At 48.4% G+C, this 25,109-nt stretch overlaps 1 protein-coding gene across 1 annotated transcript in view; it reads left to right on the top strand.

The window, feature by feature from the left end:
• The window catches only part of FBXO41 (F-box protein 41), a 118,968-nt gene extending 105,457 nt beyond the window's left edge, over positions 1 to 13,511 (top strand). Inside the window, exons 7-13 of the mRNA XM_069745081.1 lie at positions 7,342 to 7,457; positions 10,492 to 10,644; positions 10,726 to 10,821; positions 11,185 to 11,303; positions 11,414 to 11,572; positions 11,643 to 11,758; positions 12,044 to 13,511. Of these exons, the coding sequence (XP_069601182.1) occupies positions 7,342 to 7,457; positions 10,492 to 10,644; positions 10,726 to 10,821; positions 11,185 to 11,303; positions 11,414 to 11,572; positions 11,643 to 11,758; positions 12,044 to 12,106 (822 nt within the window). The 3' untranslated portion in view covers positions 12,107 to 13,511. The remainder of the gene's footprint in view (positions 1 to 7,341; positions 7,458 to 10,491; positions 10,645 to 10,725; positions 10,822 to 11,184; positions 11,304 to 11,413; positions 11,573 to 11,642; positions 11,759 to 12,043) is intronic.
• The last annotated feature ends 11,598 nt before the right edge of the window (positions 13,512 to 25,109 follow it).

Genomic DNA, 25,109 nt, shown 5'->3' with positions numbered 1-25,109 from the left:
GAAGGAAAAAATGAACATTTAACTTTTTAGTCACAAAAATTATCTTTCAGCAACAATTTTTTTATTTTCCCAATGGTAAAAGGAGAAACTGAACCACGAAAGTTGTTGTCCAATTTGTCCTGAGTACGCTGATACCTCATATGTGGGGGTAAACCACTGTTTGGGCGCACGGCAGGGCTTGGAAGGGAAGGAGCGCCATTTGACTTTTTGAATGAAAAATTGGCTGCACTCTTTAGCGGACACCATGTCACATTTGGAGAGCCCCCGTGTGCCTAAAAATTGGAGCTCCCCCACAAGTGACCCCATTTTGGAAACTAGACGCCCCAAGGAACTTATCTAGATGCCTAGTGAGCACTTTAAACCCTCAGGTGCTTCACAAATTGATCCATAAAAATGAAAAAGTACTTTTTTTTTCACAAAAAATTGCTTTTCGCCTCAATTTTTTCATTTTCACATGGGCAATAGGATTAAATAGATCCTAAAATTTGTTGGGCAATTTCTCCCGAGTACGCCGATACCTCATATGTGGGGGTAAACCACTGTTTGGACACACGGCAGGGCTCGGAAGGGAAGGCGCGCCTTTTGACTTTTTGAATGGAAAATTAGCTCCAATTGTTAGCGGACACCATGTCGCGTTTGGAGAGCCCCTGTGTGCCTAAACATTGGAGCTCCCCCACAAGTGACCCCATTTTGGAAACTAGGCCCCCCAAGGAACTTATCTAGATACATACTGAGCACTTTAAACCCCCAGGTGCTTCACAGAAGTTTATAACGCAGAGCCATGAAAATAAAAAATAATTTTTCTTTCCTCAAAAATGATTTTTTAGCCTGGAATTTCCTATTTTTCCAATGGTAATAGGAGAAATTGGACCACAAATTTTGTTGTCCAGTTTGTTCTGAGTACGCTGATACCCCATATGTGGGGGTAAACCACTGTTTGGGCGCACGGCAGGGCTCAGAAGGGAAGGCACGCCATTTGGCTTTTTAAATGGAAAATTAGTTCCAATCATTAGCGGACACCATGTCGCGTTTGGAGAGCCCCTGTGTGCCTAAACATTGGAGATCCCCCACAAATGACCCCATTTTGGAAACTAGACCCCCAAAGGAACTAATCTAGACGTGTGGTGAGCACTTTGAACCCTCAAGTGCTTCACAGAGGTTTATAACGCAGAGCCATGAAAATAAAAATAAAAATTTCTTTTCTCAAAAATGATTTTTTAGCCCGCAGTTTTTTATTTTCCCAAGGGTAACAGGAAAAATTTGACCCCAAAAGTTGTTGTCCAGTTTCTCCTGAGTACGGTGATACCCCATATGTGGGGGTAAACTACTGTTTGGGCACATGCCGGGGCTCGGAAGAGAAGTAGTGACGTTTTGAAATGCAGACTTTGATGGAATGCTCTATGGGCGTCACATTGTGTTTGCAGAGCCCCTGATGTGGCTAAACTGTAGAAACCCCCCACAAGTGACCCTATTTTGGAAACTAGACCCCGAAAGGAACTTATCTAGATATGTGGTGAGCACTTTCAACCCCCAAGTGCTTCACAGAAGTTTATAACGCAGAGCCGTGAAAATAATAAATACGTTTTCTTTCCTCAAAAATAATTTCTTAGCCCAGAATTTTTTATTTTCCCAAGGGTTACAGGAGAAATTGGACTGCAAAAGTTGTTGTCCAGTTTCTCCTGAGTACGCTGATACCCCATGTGTGGGGGTAAACTACTGTTTGGGCACACGTCGGGGCTCAGAAGGGAAGTAGTGACTTTTGAAATGCAGACTTTGATGGAATGGTCTGCAGACATCACGTTGCGTTTGCAGAGCCCCTGATGTGCCTAAACAGTAGAAACCCCCCACAAGTGACCCCATTTTGTAAACTAGACCCCCCAAGGAACTTATCTAGATATGTGGTGAGCACTTTGAACCCCCAAGTGCTTCACAGACGTTTACAACGCAGAGCCATGAAAATAAAAAATAATTTGTCTTTCCTCAAAAATGATGTTTTAGCAAGCAATTTTTTATTTTCTCAAGGGTAACAGGAGAAATTGGACCCCAGTAATTGTTGCGCAGTTTGTCCTGATTATGCTGGTACCCCATATGTGGGGGTAAACTACTGTTTGGGCACAAGTCGGGGCTCGGAAGTGAGGGAGCACCATTTGACTTTTTGAATACAAGATTGGCTGGAATCAATGGTGGCGCCATGTTGTGTTTGGAGACCCCTGATGTGCCTAAACAGTGGTAACCCCTCAATTCTACCTCCAACACTAACCTTAACACCCCCCTAACCCTAATCCAAACTGTAGCCATAACCCTTATCACAACCCTAACCCCAACACACCCCTAACCCTAATCCAAACTGTAGCCATAACCCTAATCACAACCCTAACCCCAACACACCCCTAACCCTAACCACAACCCTAATTCCAACCCTAACTCTAAGGCTATGTGCCCACGTTGCGGATTCGTGTGAGATTTTTAAGCATCATTTTTGAAAAATCCGCGGGTAAAAGGCACTGCGGATTTCCAGTGTTTTTTGTGCGGATTTCACCTGCGGATTCCTATTGAGGAACAGGTGTAAAACGCTGCGGAATCCGCACAAAGAATTGACATGCTGCGGAAAATACAACGCAGCGTTTCCGCGTGGTATTTTCCGCACCATGGGCACAGCGGATTTGGTTTTCCATATGTTTACATGGAACTGCAAACCTGATGGAACACTGCTGCGAATCCGCAGCGGCCAATCCGCTGCAGATCCGCAGCAAAATCCGCACCGTGTGCACATAGCCTAATTCTAAAGGTATGTGCACACGCTGCAGAAAACGCTGCGGATCCGCAGCAGTTTCCCATGAGTTTACAGTTCAATGTAAACCTATGGGAAACAAAAATCGCTGTACACATGCTGCAGAAAAACTGCACGGAAACGCAGGGGTTTACATTCCGCAGCATGTCACTTTCTGCGGATTCCGCAGCGGTTTTACAACTGCTCCAATAGAAAATCGCAGTTGTAAAACCGCAGTGAAATGCGCAGAAAAACCGCGGTAAATCCGCGATAAATCCACAGCGGTTTAGCACTGCGGATTTATGAAATCCGCTACGGAAAAATCCGCAGAGGACCAGAATACGTGTTAACATTCCTAACCCTACCCCTAACCCTACCCCTAACCCTACCCCTAACCCTAACCCTAGCTCTAACTCCAACCTTAGTGGGGGAAAAAAAAAAATTCTTTATTTTATTATTGTCCCTACCTATGGGGGTGACAAAGGGGGGGGGGGGGGGGGGTCATTTACTGTTTTTTTATTTTGATCACTGTGAGGTTTTATCACAGTGATCAAAATTCACTCTGGAACGAATCTGCCGGCCGGCAGATTCGGCGGGCGCACTGTGCATGCGCCCGCCATTTTGGAAGATGGTGGCGCCCAGGAAAGAAGACGAACGGACCCCGGGAGGTTAGGTAAGTATAATGTGGGGAGATCAGGGCACGGGGGGGCGTCGGAGCACGGGGGGGGAAAGGGGAGGGATCGGAGCATGGGGGGGTGGATCGGTGTGCGGGCGGGTGGATCGGTGTGCGGGCGGGTGGATCGCAGTGTGGGGGGTGTGGATCGCAGTGCGGGGGGGTGGATCGGTGTGCGGGGGGGTGGATCTGTGTGCGGGGGGGTGGATCGCAGTGCGGGGGGGGGTGGATCGCAGTGCGGGGGGTTGGATCGCACTGCGGGCGGGTGGATCGGTGTGCGGGGGGTGGATCGCAGTGCGGGGTGGATCGCAGTGCGGGGGGGTGGGATTGGAGCACGGGGGGTGGGATTGGAGCATGGGGGGAGCGGACAGGAGGACGGGGGAGCGGAGCACAGGACGGAGGGGAGCGGACCACAGATCGGAGGGCTGGGGGGGCGATCGGTGGGGTGGGGGCACATTAGTGTTTCCAGCCATGGTCGATGATATTGCAGCATCGGCCATGGCTGGATTGTAATATTTCACCAGTTTTTTAGGTGAAATATTACAAATCGCTCTGATTGGCAGTTTCACTTTCAACAGCCAATCAGAGCGATCGTAGCCACGGGGGGGGGGGGGGGGGGATGAAGCCACCCCCCCCTGGGCTAAAGTACCACTCCTCCTGTCCCTGCAGGCCGGGTGAAATTGCAGTTAACCCTTTCACCCGGCCTGCAGGAACGCGATTCCGCCATGACGCATACGCTGCGTCATGGGTCGGAATGGCACCGACTTTCATGACGCAGCGTATGCGTCAAAGGTCGGGAAGGGGTTAAAGCAAAGAAGTGGAATATTCTGGAATGGCCAAGTCAGTCACCTGATCTCAACCCAAGTGAGCAGCAATTCACTTGTTAAAGACTAAACTCACCGCCGGAGCCCACATCAAAGCAGGGGATCCGACCTAGGACGTACTATCCTGTCCGAGGTCAGAAAGGGGTTAATTAACCCCTTTAACCCCAAGGGTGGTTTGCACGTTAATGACAGGGCCAATTTTTACAATTCTGACCACTGTTCCCCTCTGGAACGCTTCAACAGATCCTGATGATTCTGACATTGTTTTCTCGGGACATATTGTACTTCATGATAGTGGTAAAAATTCTTTGCTATTACCTGCGTTTATTTGTGAAAAAAAAGGAAATTTGGCAAAAATTTAGAAAATTTTGCAATTTTCCAACTTTGAATTTTTATGCAATTAAATCACAGAGATATGTCACACAAAATACTTAATAAGTAACATTTCCCACATGTCTACTTTACATCAGCACAATTTTGGAACCAAAATTTTTTTTCGTTATGGAGTTATAAGGGTTAAAAGTTGACCAGCAATTTCTCATTTTTACAACACCATTTTTTTTTTAGGGACCACATCTCATTTGAAGTCACATTGAGGGGTCTATATGATAGAAAATACCCAAGTGTGACACCATTCTAAAAACTGCACCCCTCAAGGTGCTCAAAACCACATTCAAGAAGTTTATTAACCCTTCTGGTGCTTCACAGGAATTTTTGGAATGTTTAACAAAGAATGAACATTTAACTTTTTTTCACAAAAAATTTAATTGAGCTCCAATTTGTTTTATTTTACCAATGGTAACAGGAGAAAATGGACCCCAAAAGTTGTTGTACAATTTGTCCTGAGTACGCTGATACCCCATATGTGGGGGTAAACCACTGTTTGGGTGCATGGCAGAGCTCGGAAGTGAAGGAGCGCCGTTTGACTTTTCAATGCAAAATTGGCTGGAATTGAGATCGGACGCCATGTCACGTTTGGAGAGCCCCTGATGTGCCTAAACAGTGGAAACCCCCCAATTATAACTGAAACCCTAATCCAAACACACCCCTAACCCTAATTCCAACAGTAACCCTAACCACACCTCTAACCCTGACACACCCCTAACCCTAATCCCAACCATAAATGTAATCCAAACCCTAACCCTAATATTAGCCCCAACCCTAACTGTAGCCCTAACCCTAATGGGAAAATGGAAATAAATACATTTTTTAATTTTTCCCTAACTAAGGGGGTGATGAAGGGAGGTTTGATTTACTTTTATAGCGGGTTTTTTAGCGGATTTTTATGATTGGCAGCCGTCACACACTGAAAGACGCTTTTTATTGCAAAAAATAGTTTTTGCATCTCCACATTTTGAGAGCTATAATTTTTCCATATTTTGGTCCACAGAGTCATGTGAGGTCTTGTTTTTTGCGGACAAGTTGACGTTTTTTATTGGTAACATTTTCGTGCATGTGACATTTTTTGATCGCTTTTTATTCCGATTTTTGTGAGGCAGAATGACCAAAAACCAGCTATTCATGAATTTCTTTTGGGGGAGGCGTTTATACCGTTCCGCGTTTGGTAAAATGGATAAAGCAGTTTTATTCTTCGGGTCAGTACGATTACAGCGATACCTCATTTATATTATTTTTTTATGTTTTAGCGCTTTTATACGATAAAAACTATTTCATAGAAAAAATAATTATTGTTGCATTGCTTTATTTTGAGGACTATAATTTTTTTATTTTTTCACTGTTGATGCTGTGTAGTGGGTCATTTTTTGCGGGACAATTTGACGTTTTCAGCGGTACCATGGTTATTTATATCCGTATTTTTGATCGCGTGTTATTGCACTTTTTGTTTGGCGGTATGATAATAAAGCGTTGTTTTTTGCCTCTTTTTTTTTACAGTGTTTACTGAAGGGGTTAACTAGTGGGACAGTTTTATAGGTCGGGTCGTTACTAACATGGCGATACTAAATATGTGTACTTTTATTGTTTTCTTTTTTTTTTATTTAGATAAAGAAATGTATTTATTGGAACAATATATTTTATATATCGTATATATTTTATTTTTTTCTTTATTTAGGATTATTTTTTTATTTTTTTTAACACATGTAAATATTTTTTTTTACTTGTTTACTTTGTCCCAGGGGGGACATGACTATATAGTGTCTGATCAGCGATCACACAGGCACTGCAGGAGGCTTGCAAGCCACCTCCCTGCAGGTCCCGGAAGGCCCCCCGCGGCCATTTTGGATCCGGGGCCTGCAGGGAGGAGGACGGAGGAGACCCTCCGAGAAACGCGATCACATCGCGTTGCTCCGAGGGTCTCAGGGAAGCACGCAGGGAGGCCCCTCCCTGCGCGATGCTTCCCTATGCCGTCGGAACACTGCAATCATGTTTGATCGCGGTGTTCCAGGGGTTAATGTGCCAGGAGCGGTTCGTAATCACTCCAGACACATAGTGCTGGATGTCAGCTGTGATAGGCAGCTCACACCCGGCCCCGATCGGCCGCGCTCTCCTCGTGAGTGTGGCTGATCGGTGATTACGTACTATCCCGTCGGTCATACGGGCCCATACCACCTCGACGGGATAGTACGTCATATGTCAGAAAGGGGTTAAGAAATTGGAGCTGGTGGCAGCGGAAGTGTCCTGGGCTGGTGGGTAATGCTGGCAGCGACGGACGGCGTTGATAATTATTGTTCCCGCCTGAGTGGGAGTAGTTATATCGCCCTCGCTGCAGTATGCCCAATAGCCAGTACATAGCAGGCAGCCTTTCTGGCGACTAATTATCCCAGGTGCAGTACCTAATCTGACCTGAGGGTAAAGGGGCGCCAGAGAGCTGCAAGTTCCAAACCGGAACTGGGAAGTGGAATATAGATAAATCCCCTTCAGAAAAGAACCAGGGGCAACCAAAAAACCCCGGTCCATGACAAATTGGTGTGAGTAGTGGGGAAGATAGAAATATCCCCCCTATGATTCATGACAGTGCCACAATTGAAAGAATGGGAAGCAATCCGCAATACCATCACTGCTATAACCGTCCACGTGTATTACATGTTCACTAATGTTATCTGATTCTCCTGCAGTTTTTGCTCACCCTCTCCCAGTGGTGCACACAGACCCACTCCCTGACCCTGCAGAACCTCAAGCCTCGGCAGAGAGGAAAGAAGGAGACCAAGGAAGAGTACATGAAAAGCACAAGGTGAGACACCTATCCATACACACGGCTATGGGGAAATCACAATGCCAGGCCCTTTACACAAAAATATAATACTGCCCCACATGTACAAGAATATAACTACTATAATACTGCCTCTATGTACAATAATATAACTACTATAATACTGCCCCTATGTACAAGAATATAACTACTATAATACTGCCCCTATGTACAAGAATATAACTACTATAATACTGCCCCTATGTACAAGAATATAACTACTATAATACTGTCCCTATGTACAAGAATATAACTACTATAATACTGCTCCTATGTACAAGAATATAACTACTATAATACTGCCCCTATCTATATGAATATAACTACTATAATACTGCTCCTATGTACAAGAATATAACTACTATAATACTGCTCCTATGTACAAGAATATAACTACTATAATACTGCCCCTATGTACAAGAATATAACTACTATAATACTGCTCCTATGTACAAGAATATAACTACTACAATACTGCTCCCATGTACAAGAATATAACTACAATAATACTGCCCCTATGTATAAGAATATAACTACTATAATACTGCTCGTATATACAAGAATATAACTACTATAATACTGTCCCCTATGTACAAGAATATAACTACTATAATACTGCCCCTATGTACGAGAATATAACTACTATAATACTGCTCCTATGTACAAGAATATAACTGCTATAATACTGCTCCCTATGTACAAGAATATAACTACTATAATACTGCCTCCTATGTACAAGAATATAACTACTATAATACTGCTCCTATGTACCAGAATATAACTACTATAATGCTGCCCCTATATACAAGAATATAACTACTATAATGCTGCCTCCTATGTACAAGAATATAACTACTATAATACTGCTCCTATGTACCAGAATATAACTACTATAATACTGCCCCTATATACAAGAATATAACTACTATAATACTGCCCCCTATGTACAAGAATATAACTACTATAATACTGCCCCTATGTACAAGAATATAACTACTATAATACTGCCCCTATGTACAAGAATATAACTACTATAATACTGCTCCTATGTACAAGAATATGACTACTAGAATACTGCCCCTATGTACAAGAATATAACTACTATAATACTGCTCCTATGTACAAGAATATAACTACTATAATACTGCCCCTATGTACAAGAATATAACTACTATAATACTGCTCCTATGTACAAGAATATAACTACTATAATACTGCCCCCTATGTACAAGAATATAACTACTATAATACTGCTCCTATGTACAAGAATATAACTACTATAATACTGCCCCTATGTACAAGAATATAACTACTATAATACTGCCCCTATGTACAAGAATATAACTACTATAATACTGCTCCTATGTACAAGAATATGACTACTATAATACTGCCCCTATGTACAAGAATATAACTACTATAATACTGCCCCTATGTACAAGAATATAACTACTATAATACTGCCCCCTATGTACAAGAATATAACTACTATAATACTGCTCCTATGTACAAGAATATAACTACTATAATACTGCTCCTATGTACAAGAAAATAACTACTATAATACTGCCCCCTATGTACAAGAATATAACTACTATAATACTGCTCCTATGTACAAGAATATAACTACTATAATACTGCTCCTATGTACAAGAATATAACTACTATAATACTGCCCCCTATGTACAAGAATATAACTACTATAATACTGCCCCCTATGTACAAGAATATAACTACTATAATACTGCTCCCTATGTACAAGAATATAACTACTATAATACTGCCCACTATGTACAAGAATATAACTACTATAATACTGCCCCTATGTACAGGAATATAACTACTATAATACTGCCCCCTATGTACAAGAATATAACTACTATAATACTGCCCCCTATGTACAAGAATATAACTACTATAATACTGCTCCCTATGTACAAGAATATAACTACTATAATACTGCCCACTATGTACAAGAATATAACTACTATAATACTGCCCCCTATGTACAAGAATATAACTACTATAATACTGCTCCCTATGTACAAGAATATAACTACTATAATACTGCCCACTATGTACAAGAATATAACTACTATAATACTGCCCCTATGTACAGGAATATAACTACTATAATACTGCCCCTATGTACAAGAATATAACTACTATAATACTGCTCCTATGTACAAGAATATAACTACTATAATACTGCCCCCTATGTACAAGAATATAACTACTATAATACTGCTCCTATGTACAAGAATATAACTACTATAATACTGCCCCTATGTACAAGAATATAACTACTATAATACTGCCCCTATGTACAAGAATATAACTACTATAATACTGCTCCTATGTACAAGAATATGACTACTATAATACTGCCCCTATGTACAAGAATATAACTACTATAATACTGCCCCTATGTACAAGAATATAACTACTATAATACTGCCCCCTATGTACAAGAATATAACTACTATAATACTGCTCCTATGTACAAGAATATAACTACTATAATACTGCTCCTATGTACAAGAAAATAACTACTATAATACTGCCCCCTATGTACAAGAATATAACTACTATAATACTGCTCCTATGTACAAGAATATAACTACTATAATACTGCTCCTATGTACAAGAATATAACTACTATAATACTGCCCCCTATGTACAAGAATATAACTACTATAATACTGCCCCCTATGTACAAGAATATAACTACTATAATACTGCTCCCTATGTACAAGAATATAACTACTATAATACTGCCCACTATGTACAAGAATATAACTACTATAATACTGCCCCTATGTACAGGAATATAACTACTATAATACTGCTCCTATGTACAAGAATATAACTACTATAACGTTTGTGGGAATAATGTGAAACAATGTGGAAAAGTTCACGGGGTATGAAGAGTTTTTCGCGGTGACTGCTATCATCGTGCCCCCGTGTCGCTGCTGATCGTCTGTCTCGCTGTATTACATTCTCTCGCTGTTATCAGGGGCTGTCTCGAGTCCGGCCTGGAATCTCTTCTGAAAGCCACAGGCGGGAACTTGTTGATCTTGCGGATTTCTCACTGTCCGAACATCCTGACGGACCGCTCCCTGTGGCTGGCGAGCTGCTACTGTCGGGCGCTGCAGGCGGTGACGTACAGGTGCTGGCGTGGTGTACACCGGTGTCGTGGGCAGGTATATACCGTGCACGTCTCTGACTTGTACCTTTTGGTCCATTGCAGAAGTGCCACGGATCCTGTAGGACATGAAGTGATTTGGGCCTTGGGCGCTGGGTGCAGAGACATCATCTCCCTCCAGGTGGCACCGTTGCATCCATGGTGAGTCGGCCATCGCGGCTGTCATCTATAGCCCTGCAGCAGACGGCGCCCCCCAATGACGGATCCGCACAGCCCCTTGTGGAGACCCGCAGTCAGTCCGGGGATGACATCTTCCCGTCTGAACCCATCCCTGCACTGTGAACCTGGCCTGACATACTGCCTTCACAGCTGAGGGTCCGTTACAGTTGTATCCAGAGTGGACAGTTCTCACTGCAGACTGATACATTGTAACAAAGTGTCAGGCAGAGGCTGAGTGCTGTGATGTGTGAAGAGTCCTGCACTGGATACATTGTAGCAGCCCCCCAGCTGTGAGAAGCGTCAGTTCTGCAGCCTCTGTGTCCTCTCACCTCCTTCTCTCCGCAGTCAGCAGCCCACGCGCTTCAGTAACCGCTGCCTGCAGATGATTGGACGATGCTGGCCCCACCTCCGGGCGCTCGGTGTGGGGGGCGCTGGCTGTGGGGTGCAGGGGCTCTCCTCACTAGGTAAGTACCCTGGTGTATCCGCATGTACTGCAGGTGCAGTCACGCAGTAGAGGCGCTTTTTATGTCCTGCGCCTTTGCGTCCTCCGTTCACCTCGTCTTCTTCCCCGCAGCTCGGAACTGCATGCGTCTACAGGTGCTGGAGCTGGATCACGTCACAGAGATCAACCAGGAGGTGGCAGCAGAGGTCTGCAGGGAGGGTCTGAAGGGCCTGGAGATGCTGGTCCTCACCTCCACCCCGGTCACCCCCAAGGCTCTGCTGCACTTCAATAGTGAGTTTGACTCCCATGCGGGCAGACCACCAGGAGCGATGGCGTCCATCACTGCTGTCTTTCTCTCTAGGTGTGTGTCGAAATCTGAAGTCCATCGTGGTGCAGGTTGGGATTGCTGATTACTTTAAGGACCCGAGTAGCCCCGAAGCCCAGAAACTGTTTGAGGAGATGGTGAACAAGTTGCAGGTAACTTTGGCCTCCATACTGTCCGGCCTTCATGCAGTCCAGCCTCCGTACCGTACCGTGAGGCCTCCGTATTGTGCGGCGTTTATACTGTATAGCCTCCATACTGTCTGGCCTTCATGCTGTCTGGCTGCTCCCCACATTGCCGTCCTGGGGAGCTCGTGAACTGGAGATGTCCCATGATCTGGTTACCCTCTCTAAGCAAGGTCCATCTCTGTCGGCCCCCTATGGCCATATTTATGGCCAGTAACATGGCACGTTGACCACCTGATCTTTCTTGCGCTGCAGGCTCTTAAGAAGAGGCCGGGATTTTCCAAGATCTTGCACATTAAGGTGGAGGAAGGCTGCTAACCCCTGCCGAACAGACTGGTTGCGATCAGATGTAAGGGCGCCGTCTCGCCATGGGAAGGGCCGCCTATTGCCAAATATCCGTATCCGAGAGTTTCTGGAAGGCCTTAAGATGGAAGCACAGAGCAGGGAAGCCGCCAGGACCAGGTCCGTTTACCAGGACTCCTCCTCGTGTTCCTCCTCCTCGTTCCATGTGAGTTCATTGCGACAGCCAAGTAACCTCCCGGGGGTCTGCCAAGCAGCCCCAGAGGACGGGGCCCCCAGCTCTGATGTCTGTGTTGATCTTCTTCTTTGTGTTTCGAGTCCAGTGAGATATACATATAGATCTGTATATTATATATATCCATATTTTATTCAGAAATATATCTATACTGTTATTTATGAGACTGCTGAGGACGCCCCGCCAGGAGCTACAAGACCGGACCTTCCCGTCCTCCTTCCCGGGATTAGTCGTGAGGAAGGCAATAATGCACATTTATGAAGAGGCCGCCATGAAGAGCCACCGACCTCCACAAGAGCCACCACCAGCTGAAGTTGGGGGCCACTATTTCATTCACTAAACCATGATGGAGTCTTTATCCTCTGCTCCATGAACTATCATGTACTCATCTGTTCCAGGTGCTATAAGAAGCTCCAGCGCCTCTGACATCTTTATATCATATGTGACGTTCGCTCCATAGAAGATTGCTGGGGTGCGGGTTATACAGGTGGGGGTTCAGGACCAGGGAGGTGTCAGAGGGGCCACAAGGGGCCCCCAATATCTGCCAGTGCTGATCATGAGACCACAGGGCCAGCTCCAGGCCTTTCCTTCCTAGAAAGATTAATCTGGCCACTTCTGTAATAAAGTAGGAGTATCCGCTCCTCATCTATATCTCTGCTTGCTGCCAGTAAATGAAGTGAGCACCCCTTTCTGATCAGGATTTATACTATCTACCCAGATACATGGTGACAAACAATCCGATGTGAGGGCAGAACTCGGGCAAAGAGAATGTGTAGGCACAAAGTGTGAAGAAAAATGTTTCAATTTACTGACAGTTTTCAGAGTTATAGACACCGGCTACATGTAGCTCCAGCTGCAGCCCACAGGAGTAGAGAGTTGTCAGCAACCCACTGGAGTAGAGAGAGTTGTCAGCAACCCACTGGAGTAGAGAGAGTTGTCAGCAACCCACTGGAGTAGAGAGAGTTGTCAGCAGCCCACTGGAGTAGAGAGAGTTGTCTGCAATCCACTGGAGTAGAAAGAGTTGTCTGCAACCTACAGGAGTAGAGAGTTGTCTGCAACCCACAGGAGTAGAGAGTTGTCTGCAACCCACAGGAGTAGAGAGTTGTCTGCAGCCCACTGGAGTAGAGAGAGTTGTCAGCAACCCACTGGAGTAGAGAGAGTTGTCAGCAGCCCACTGGAGTAGAGAGAGTTGTCTGCAATCCACTGGAGTAGAGAGAGTTGTCAGCAACCCACTGGAGTAGAGAGAGTTGTCAGCAGCCCACTGGAGTAGAGAGAGTTGTCTGCAATCCACTGGAGTAGAGAGAGTTGTCTGCAACCCACAGAAGTAGAGAGTTGTCTGCAACCCACAGGAGTAGAGAGTTGTCTGCAACCCACAGGAGTAGAGAGTTGTCTGCAGCCCACTGGAGTAGAGAGAGTTGTCAGCAACCCACTGGAGTAGAGAGAGTTGTCTGCAATCCACTGGAGTAGAGAGAGTTGTCTGCAACCCACAGGAGTAGAGAGAGTTGTCTGCAACCCACAGGAGTAGAGAGTTGTCTGCAACCCACAGGAGTATAGAGTTGTCAGCAGCCCACTGGAGTAGAGAGAGTTGTCAGCAACCCACTGGAGTAGAGAGAGTTGTCTGCAGCCCACTGGAGTAGAGGGAGTTGTCTGCAGCCCACTGGAGTAGAGAGAGTTGTCAGCAACCCACAGGAGTAGAGATAGTTGTCAGCAACCCACTGGAGTAGAGAGAGTTGTCTGCAGCCCACTGGAGTAGAGAGAGTTGTCAGCAACCCACTGGAGTAGAGAGAGTTGTCTGCAGCCCACTGGAGTAGAGAGAGGTGTCAGCAACCCACTGGAGTAGAGAGAGTTGTCTGCAGCCCACAGGAGTAGAGATAGTTGTCAGCAACCCACTGGAGTAGAGAGAGTTGACTGCAGCCCACTGGAGTAGAGAGAGTTGTCAGCAACCCACTGGAGTAGAGAGAGTTGTCTGCAGCCCACTGGAGTAGAGAGAGGTGTCAGCAACCCACTGGAGTAGAGAGAGTTGTCAGCAACCCACAGGAGTAGAGAGTTGTCAGCAACCCACAGGAGTAGAGAGAGGTGTCAGCAACCCACTGGAGTAGAGAGAGTTGTCTGCAGCCCACTGGAGTAGAGAGAGTTGTCTGCAGCCCACAGGAGTAGAGAGAGTTGTCAGCAGCCCACTGGAGTAGAGAGAGTTGTCAGCAGCCCACAGGAGTAGAGAGAGTTGTCAGCAGCCCACTGGAGTAGAGAGAGTTGTCAGCAGCCCACTGGAGTAGAGAGAGTTGTCTGCAGCCCACAGGAGTAGAGAGAGTTGTCTGCAGCCCACAGGAGTAGAGAGAGTTGTCTGCAGCCCACAGGAGTAGAGAGAGTTGTCAGCAACCCACTGGAGTAGAGAGAGTTGTCAGCAGCTCACTGGAGTAGAGAGAGTTGTCAGCAACCCACTGGAGTAGAGAGAGTTGTCAGCAGCCCACTGGAGTAGAGAGAGTTGTCAGCAGCCCACTGGAGTAGAGAGAGTTGTCAGCAGCACACTGGAGTAGAGAGAGTTGTCAGCAACCCACTGGAGTAGAGAGTTGTCAGCAACCCACTGGAGTAGAGAGAGTTGTCTGCTGCCCACAGGAGTCGAGAGTTGTCTGCAACCCACAGGAGTAGAGAGAGGAGTCAGCAGCTCACTGGAGTAGAGAGAGTTGTCAGCAGCTCACTGGAGTAGAGAGTTGTCAGCAACCCACAGGAGTAGAGAGAGTTGTCTGCAGCCCACAGGTGCAGAGAGAGTTGTCTGCAGTCCACAGGAGTAGAGAGAGTTGTCTGCAATCCACTGGAGTAGAGAGAGTTGTCAGCAACCCACAGGAGTAGAGAGAGGTGTCAGCAACCCACTGGAGTAGAGAGAGTTGTCTGCAGCCCACAGGTGCAGAGAGTTGTCTGCAGCCCACATGAGTAGAGAGAGTTGTCTGCAGCCCACAGGAGTGAAGAGAGTTGTCTGCAGCCCACAGGAGTAGAGAGAGTTGTCTGCAGCCCACTGGAGTAGAGAGAGGTGTGTGCAGCCCACTGGAGTAGAGAGAGGTGTCTGAAGCCCACTGGAGTAGAGAGAGTTGCCAGCAACCCACTCAAGTAGAGAGATTTGTCAGCAACCCAGTGGAGTAGAGAGAGGTGTCAGCATCCCACTGGAGTAGAGAGAGGTGTCAGCAACCCACTGGAGTAGAGAGAGTTGTCAGCAGCGCACTGAAGTAGAGAGAGTTGTCAGCAACCCACTGGAGTAGAGAGAGGTGTCAGCAACCCATTGGAGTAGAGAGAGGTGTCAGCAACCCACTGGAGTAGAGAGAGTTGTCAGCAGCCCACTGGAGTAGAGAGAGTTGTCAGCAACCCACTGGAGTAGAGAGAGTTGTCAGCAATCCACTGGAGTAGAGAGAGTTGTCTGCAGCCCACAGGAGTAGAGAGAGTTGTCTGCAGCCCACAGGAGTAGAGAGAGGTGTCTGCAACCCTGGAGTAGAGAGAGTTGTCAGCAACCCACTGGAGTAGAGAGAGTTGTCAGCAGCCCACAGGGGTAGAGAGAGGTGTCTGGAACCCACAGGAGTAGAGAGAGTTATCAGCAACCCACTGGAGTAGAGGGAGGTGTCAGCAACCCACTGGAGTAGAGAGAGTTGTCAGCAGCCCACTGGAGTAGAGAGAGTTGTCAGCAACCCACTGGAGTAGAGAGAGTTGTCAGCAGCCCACTGGAGTAGAGAGAGTTGTCAGCAACCCACTGGAGTAGAGAGAGTTGTCAGCAACCCACTGAAGTAGAGAGTGTTGTCTGCAGCCCACAGGAGTAGAGAGAGTTGTCTGCAGCCCACAGGAGTAGAGAGAGGTGTCTGCAACCCTGGAGTAGAGAGAGTTGTCAGCAACCCACTGGAGTAGAGAGAGTTGTCAGCAGCCCACAGGGGTAGAGAGAGGTGTCTGGAACCCACAGGAGTAGAGAGAGTTATCAGCAACCCACTGGAGTAGAGAGAGGTGTCAGCAACCCACTGGAGTAGAGAGAGTTGTCAGCAGCCCACTGGAGTAGAGAGAGTTGTCAGCAACCCACTGGAGTAGAGAGAGTTGTCAGCAACCCACTGGAGTAGAGAGAGTTGTCAGCAACCCACTGGAGTAGAGAGAGTTGTCTGCAGCCCACAGGAGTAGAGAGACTTGTCTGCTGCCCACAGGAGTAGAGAGTTGTCTGTAACCCACAGGAGTAGAGAGAGTTGTCAGCAACCCACAGGAGTAGAAAGAGGTGTCAGCAACCCTGGAGTAGAGAGAGTTGTCAGCAACCCACTGGAGTAGAGAGTGTTGGCAGCAGCCCACAGGGTTAGAGAGAGGTGTCTGGAACCCACTGGAGTAGAGAGACTTGTCAGCAACCCACTGGAGTAGAGAGAGGTGTCAGCAACCCACTGGAGTAGAGAGAGTTGTCAGCAGCCCACTGGAGTAGAGAGAGTTGTCAGCAACCCACTGGAGTAGAGAGAGTTGTCAGCAACCCACTGGAGTAGAGAGAGTTGTCTGCAGCCCACAGGAGTAGAGAGAGTTGTCTGCAGCCCACAGGAGTAGAGAGAGTTGTCTGCAACCCACAGGAGTAGAGAGAGTTGTCTGCAACCCACAGGAGTACAGAGAGGTGTCAGCAACCCACTGGAGTAGAGAGAGTTGTCAGCAACCCACTGGAGTAGAGAGAGTTGTCAGCAGCCCACAGGGGTAGAGAGAGGTGTCTGGAACCCACAGGAGCAGAGAGACTTGTCTGCAACCCACAGGAGTAGAGAGTTGTCAGCAACCCACAGGAGTAGATAGTTATCTGCAGCCCACACGTGTAGAGAGAGGTGTCAACAACCCTCTGGAGTAGAGAGAGTTGTCAGCAACCCACAGGAGTAGAGAGAGTTGTCTGCAGCCCACAGGAGTAGAGAGAGTTGTCTGCAGCCCACAGGAGTAGAGAGAGTTGTCAGCAACCCACTGGAGTAGAGAGAGTTGTCTGCAGCCCACAGGAGTAGAGAGAGTTGTCTGCTGCCCACAGGAGTAGAGAGAGTTGTCTGCAACCCACAGGAGTAGAGAGAGTTGTCTGCAGCCCACAGGAGTAGAGAGACCTGTCTGCAGCCCACAGGAGTAGAGAGAGTTGTCAGCAGCCCACAGGGGTAGAGAGAGGTGTCTGGAACCCACAGGAGTAGAGAGACCTGTCTGCAGCCCACAGGAGTAGAGAGAGTTGTCAGCAACCCACAGGAGTAGAGAGAGTTGTCTGCAGCCCACAGGAGTAGAGAGAGTTGTCTGCAGCCTACAGGAGTAGAGAGAGTTGTCTGCAGCCCACAGGAGTAGAGAGACCTGTCTGCAGCCCACAGGAGTAGAGAGAGTTGTCAGCAGCCCACAGGGGTAGAGAGAGGTGTCTGGAACCCACAGGAGTAGAGAGACCTGTCTGCAGCCCACAGGAGTAGAGAGAGTTGTCAGCAACCCACAGGAGTAGAGAGAGTTGTCTGCAGCCCACAGGAGTAGAGAGAGTTGTCTGCAGCCTACAGGAGTAGAGAGAGTTGTCTGCAGCCCACAGGAGTAGAGAGACCTGTCTGCAGCCCACAGGAGTAGAGAGAGTTGTCAGCAGCCCACAGGGGTAGAGAGAGGTGTCTGGAACCCACAGGAGTAGAGAGACCTGTCTGCAGCCCACAGGAGTAGAGAGAGTTGTCAGCAACCCACTGGAGTAGAGAGAGTTGTCTGCAGCCCACAGGAGTAGAGAGAGTTGTCTGCAGCCTACGGGAGTAGAGAGAGTTGTCTGCTGCCCACGGGAGTAGAGAGAGTTGTCAGCAACCCTGGAGTAGAGAGAGTTGTCAGCAACCTACTGGAGTAGAGAGAGTTGTCAGCAGCCCACAGGGGTAGAGAGAGGTGTCTGGAACCCACAGGAGTAGAGAGACCTGTCTGCAGCCCACAGGAGTAGAGAGAGTTGTCTGCAACCCACAGGAGTAGAGAGTTGTCTGCAGCCCACAGGTGTAGAGAGAGGTGTCAACAACCCTCTGGAGTAGAGAGAGTTGTCAGCAACCCACAGGAGTAGAGAGAGTTGTCTGCAGCCCACAGGAGTAGAGAGTTGTCAGTAGTTTGGTGATCTGTTATCAGGGGGCGGCCTTGGACCCTCAGCTCCACTGAAGGGAAATACTCTTCTGGATGAAAAGGCAAAATTCCCCAAAGACGCCTCCAAAAATCTTGTAGAAATCCTTCCTAGAAGAGCTTAACTGTTATATCTGCAGAGGAGGATATTATGTCCATGGATGTAGATGAGGACAGAGAAGCCCCCAGAGGAGAATGTGGGGGGCGCATACTTTTCTCCATAATAATGTCTATGGATGTGGGGGGTCACATATTTTTCTCCATAGTAATGTCTATGGATGTAGATGAGGACAGAGAAGCCCATGGAGGTGGCCCGCATCTGTAATTGGAAAAGTTTACGTCTGCTCCCTGGCATCGGTTTATGGGACTACTACTCCCGTCAGCCTATGCCTACTTCCACTAATAACAGTGAGAGCAGGAGCTGCTGATGGGAGTATTCATCACTTGGCGCCTGCGCTATATTTTTTTTTTTTTAAATAACATGGGTTTGTCCTGTATTTTTGATTACCAGCCAGGCAAAACTAACAGCTGCGGACTGTAACCCTCAGCTGTCAACTTTAATAAGGCTGGTTATCAGGAATAAGGGGTCCCAACGCTGTTTAAGTTATTTAAATAATTTTAAAAAATGGCGTGGGGTCCCCCCATTTTATGACGACCAGTCTTGCTAAAGCAGACAGCTGGTATTCTCAGGCTGGTAAGGGGCCATGGATATTGAGCCTAAAAATAGCAGCCCACAGCTACCCAGAAAAGGTGCATCTATTAGATGCGAAAATTCTGTTGCTTTACCCGGCTCTTCCCACTTTCTCTATAGTGGTGGCAAGTGGGGCTCAAATTTGTGAAGTTGATGTCACCTTTTTTACTGTCAAATGACATCATGCCCAAAGCTTAGTAATTGAGAGGCGTCTATAAGACACCCATCCGTTACATGTGGGGAGGAACCCACGTCATTTTTTTAAATTATTTAAATAAATAAACAATATGGGGACCCCTCTATTCTTGATAACCAGCCTTGCTGAAGCTGACAGCTGAGGGTCACGGGCCGTCGCTGTCAGTTTTACCTGGCTGGTTATCAAAAATAGCTTAGTAATTGAGACGTGTCTATAAGACACCCATCCGTTACATGGGGGGAGGAACCCACGCCATTTTTTAAATATTATTTAAAGCTCAGAGGCCGGCTAATGAATACTCCCATCAGCTGCTCCTGCTCTTGCTGTTATTAGCGGCAGCAGGTGTAGGCTAATGGGAGCAGTAGTCCCATCAGCCGACGCCAGTGATCGGAGGTACACTGTATACCTGTGATCACAGCTGCGGGCTCACGTTGTCATTTACCGGCGATAATTCTTTTACCACCGATCAGAGGCAGTGTTTGCCGCGCTGTTATGCACATGGTGTTCGGGGGACCAAACCTGAACAGTAACACGGGCTTCCTGGTGAAGTCCGTGTTTGAACAGTAGGTCTTCAGTACGGACCCTGAACTTTACTGTTCGAGTTCGCTCATCTCCAGTCAGCAGTAAGAGGGGTATCAGCGTTATCTGACAGGTGCTGGATGTGGCTGCAGCTGCCCCATGTCCCCGTCACAGATGCATTTCGTATAAATGATGGTGGTCCACTTCTGGCCATGTGCCCAGTTATGGCAGTTCCATTCCCCCGCACTGCCCATCGTGTAGCCATACTTTCTAGAATAGACATTATATAGAGAGCAGATCGTGGAGATTCTTTATTTTTCTATAGAGGTTTCTATGTTGGAATCAGATATTTATAGCAGTGCCAATAGGGGGTCCGTGCTTCTTACCTGCCCAAGCCTAATCAGTGTCCCCAGCTCCCACCCTAAATGTGTGGCAGTGCCTGGTGACCAGCAGTCCTGCCAGCCTCCTGACTGCAAGCCTCCCGCTCAGCCCACAGATGGCGCCTACATCCTGCACCTGCATGGCCTCCTGCACAATGCTCCTTCTGTCTGTGGACTGAGCGGGAGATCCACACAGGTCTGTGCAGTGTGAAGAGGCAGTCCACTGTATAGTAATGAGAAGTGACCGCAGATCCATCAGTATTAAAGGGATGGTAATAAAGGGCCAGGTGCCATTTCATGCATTTGCACTATTATTTGCTTTCCTCTATCGTCTTCACATTGACTATGAAGTGACCCCTGTGATTCCAGCTGAAGAATCAATGAGTAAATGTGAGATTATTGCCAAGTTGTTGTATCTGCGACCTCCGATCGTCCCGCTGATATAAATGAGTACAAAGAAAAAAAAAATTTCTTGAATTTAATAAAAGTTGATAATTTCTGTTCATCTCAGTGGCTGCTGGTCATGAATGAATGAGATACATCGGTCTCTGACTGGTTTCAGACTTTCTGGAGCCGGTGGTCAGTCGTGAATATTGGGGTTTGCATCGATCTGATATTTAGGGGAGATACATTTTTTGGCTTCGTAGCTAAAGGACTAACATAACGCATTCACTAACATCACCACAAGGTTAACCGAATACCTTCAATACCTAATATCGGTCAGATGGATGATGCTATCCATACCATGTTTCATCTTTATAGAAAGGTAAAATCGTGACAGGAAACATGATGACAATATCTTCCATCTGGGACCTCTTGGAGCAACGATATCCTGAAAGATGGGGCTCTCATAAACTTCTAAAAGTCCCAGCATTTCCCACAACTATCCCCCATATTACCTCACCAAGGGGAGGTATGTGGGAGTAACCTGAAACTAATAAAAAGCAGAGTTTGGGTTTGGTCATTTGTCAGTCCTGGAAGATACAGCTCGCTGTGGTTCTGTCCACTGTCCTAAGGAGTACCCCTCGCTAAGCTGTGAGCCATTTCTGTGACATCAGGTGTAGTCATTTTCTTTTGTTACCCATTTTATTTTATGTGATTGTATATACCATATTGTTTTGTATCATTTTTATTGACACTGCCTTCCTTTCCAGATTAAAAGTATAAAATGTAACAGCTCTGTTCCTCTTGCTCTGTAAACCGCACCCCTGAAGCCATATGCTACCTATATCGGATGTCTATTCGGCCTGTATAAACCATTGATGGTGGCAGCTAATTGTTCTTTTTGTTATGTGGAGTTGGCAGTGACCAGGGTATATAGATATATTTCATGCATTGGAATTGGATGTGTATATACTAAACGCTCACTGTGAGTTCCTCAATAACCAGCCTAGTAATGTAAGCCGCCGTGGCCTAATCCATCACTTGTCAGACAACTGCGTCACCTAGACAAATTGGTGGCAGCGGTGGGATCTGCGCGATTTCCCCTGCTGCAGCGGTGGTATTACAGAGCATTAGTGATCTGGGGTGAGCAATCATTCCTGTCACTAAAAACTTGCATGGTCCCTGCACGGATTCTGTGCAGTGTTTTGAGGATCAGACTGCGTGTTTATTTATACAGTGGACAATACTGGTCATGTTGCAGTTACACCCATCGCCCTCTCTTGTTTTTGTGTTCTGTCTTTTATTTGGCGAGTGACTGCTAAGATGCAAGCTGCTTATAAGAAGCACAAGAAAGTGGTGCTGATCCGTTTGTGTGAGGAGCAAGGTCTTGATGTGTCAGACAAGACCAAAAGAGATGTTGATCTGTGTCTTGGTGGAGGACGATGCCAGGCAACACAATGTGGCTGCAGAGCCCGGGACCAGTGGAGCACCAAGATGTCCTGTTGTCGATCCGTTTCTACAAGTGTCTGATTCAGAAGGGGCCAGCAGCAGCCATACCTCCCAGAGTGGATGTGATCCAATAATCTGGATGCAGCTTGTGCTACAGAACGCAAAGCAGAAGTGAGTTTGGTGAGTGACAGGTTGAAACAGCAGAGTGACAGGCCCAGTCCGAGCGAGAGATGCGCGAGTGACAAGTGACAGGCCCAGTCCGAGCGAGAGACGCGCAAGTGAAAAGTGACAGGCCCAGTCCGAGCGAGAGACGCGTGAGTGACAGGCCCAGTCCGAGCGAGAGACGCGCAAGTGAAAAGTGACAGGCCCAGTCCGAGCGAGAGACGCGTGAGTGACAACTGACAGGCCCAGTCCGAGCGAGAGATGCGCGAGTGACAACTGACAGGCCCAGTCCGAGCGAGAGATGCGCGAGTGACAACTGACAGGCCCAGTCCGAGCGAGAGATGCGCGAGTGACAACTGACAGGCCCAGTCCGAGCGAGAGATGCGCGAGTGACAACTGACAGGCCCAGTCCGAGCGAGAGATGCGCGAGTGACAACTGACAGGCCCAGTCCGAGCGAGAGACGCGCAAGTGAAAAGTGACAGGCCCAGTCCGAGCGAGAGATGCGCGAGTGACAAGTGACGGGCCCAGTCCGAGCGAGAGATGCGCGAGTGACAACTGACAGGCCCAGTCCGAGCGAGAGACGCGCAAGTGACAAGTGACAGGCCCAGTCCGAACGAGAGACACGTGAGTGAAAAGTGACAGGCCCAGTCCGAGCGAGAGACGCGCGAGTGACAAGTGACAGGCCCAGTCCGAGCGAGAGATGCGCGAGTGACAAGTGACAGGCCCAGTCCGAGCGAGAGACGCGTGAGTGACAACTGACAGGCCCAGTCCGAGCGAGAGACGCGTGAGTGACAACTGACAGGCCCAGTCCGAGCGAGAGACGCGTGAGTGACAGGCCCAGTCCGAGCGAGAGATGCGCGAGTGACAAGTGACAGGCCCAGTCCGAGCGAGAGACGCGCAAGTGAAAAGTGACAGGCCCAGTCCGAGCGAGAGATGCGCGAGTGACAACTGACAGGCCCAGTCCGAGCGAGAGATGCGCGAGTGACAACTGACAGGCCCAGTCCGAGCGAGAGACGCGCAAGTGAAAAGTGACAGGCCCAGTCCGAGCGAGAGACGCGTGAGTGACAAGTGACAGGCCCAGTCCGAGCGAGAGACGCGTGAGTGAAAAGTGACAGACCCAGTCCGAGCGAGAGACACGTGAGTGAAAAGTGACAGGCCCAGTCCGAGCGAGAGACGCGTGAGTGAAAAGTGACAGACCCAGTCCGAGCGAGAGACGCGTGAGTGACAACTGACAGGCCCAGTCCGAGCGAGAGACGCGTGAGTGAAAAGTGACAGGCCCAGTCCGAGCGAGAGATGCGCGAGTGACAAGTGACAGGCCCAGTCCGAGCGAGAGACGCGCAAGTGAAAAGTGACAGGCCCAGTCCGAGCGAAAGATGCGCGAGTGACAAGTGACAGGCCCAGTCCGAGCGAGAGACGCGTGAGTGACAACTGACAGGCCCAGTCCGAGCGAGAGACGCGTGAGTGACAACTGACAGGCCCAGTCCGAGCGAGAGACGCGTGAGTGAAAAGTGACATGCCCAGTCCGAGCAAGAGACGCGTGAGTGACAGGCCCAGTCCGAGCGAGAGACGCGTGAGTGAAAAGTGACAGGCCCAGTCCGAGCGAGAGACACGTGAGTGAAAAGTGACAGGCCCAGTCCGAGCGAGAGACGCGCGAGTGACAAGTGACAGGCCCAGTCCGAGCGAGAGATGCGCGAGTGACAAGTGACAGGCCCAGTCCGAGCGAGAGACGCGTGAGTGACAACTGACAGGCCCAGTCCGAGCGAGAGACGCGTGAGTGACAACTGACAGGCCCAGTCCGAGCGAGAGACGCGTGAGTGAAAAGTGACAGGCCCAGTCCGAGCAAGAGACGCGTGAGTGACAGGCCCAGTGCCGAGCGAGAGACGCGTGAGTGAAAAGTGACAGGCCCAGTCCGAGCGAGAGACACGTGAGTGAAAAGTGACAGGCCCAGTCCGAGCGAGAGACGCGCGAGTGACAAGTGACAGGCCCAGTCCGAGCGAGAGATGCGCGAGTGACAAGTGACAGGCCCAGTCCGAGCGAGAGACGCGTGAGTGAAAAGTGACAGACCCAGTCCGAGTGAGAGACGCGTGAGTGAAAAGTAACAGGCCCAGTCTGAGCAAGAGACGTGTGAGTGAAACGTGACAGGCCCAGTCCGAGCGAGAGACGCGTGAGTGACATGCCCAGTCCGAGCGAGAGACGCGTGAGTGAAAAGTGACAGGCCCAGTCCGAGCGAGAGACGCGTGAGTGAAAAGTGACAGGCCCAGTCCGAGCGAGAGACGCGTGAGTGAAAAGTGACAGGCCCAGTTCGAGCGAGAGACGCGTGAGTGACAGGCCCAGTCCGAGCGAGAGATGCGCGAGTGACAAGTGACAGGCCCAGTCCGAGCGAGAGATGCGCGAGTGACAAGTGACAGGCCCAGTCCGAGCAAGAGATGCGCGAGTGACAAGTGACAGGCCCAGTCCGAGCGAGAGACGCGTGAGTGACAAGTGACAGGCCCAGTCCGAGCGAGAGATGCGCGAGTGACAAGTGACAGGCCCAGTCCGAGCGAGAGACGCGCGAGTGACAAGTGACAGGCCCAGTCCGAACGAGAGATGCGCGAGTGACAAGTGACAGGCCCAGTCCGAGCGAGAGACGCGTGAGTGAAAAGTGACAGACCCAGTCCGAGCGAGAGACGCGTGAGTGAAAAGTAACAGGCCCAGTCTGAGCAAGAGACGTGTGAGTGAAACGTGACAGGCCCAGTCCGAGCGAGAGACGCGTGAGTGACATGCCCAGTCCGAGCGAGAGACGCGTGAGTGAAAAGTGACAGGCCCAGTCCAAGCGAGAGACGAGTGAGTGAAAAGTGACAGGCCCAGTCCGAGCGAGAGACGCGTGAGTGACAGGCCCAGTCCGAGCGAGAGACGCGTGAGTGACAGGCCCAGTCCGAGCGAGAGACGCGTG

The sequence above is a fragment of the Ranitomeya imitator genome, chromosome 1, assembly GCF_032444005.1.
Source record: "Ranitomeya imitator isolate aRanImi1 chromosome 1, aRanImi1.pri, whole genome shotgun sequence".
Lineage (NCBI taxonomy): Eukaryota > Metazoa > Chordata > Amphibia > Anura > Dendrobatidae > Ranitomeya > Ranitomeya imitator.
This window is presented reverse-complemented; position numbering and strand designations above follow the sequence as displayed.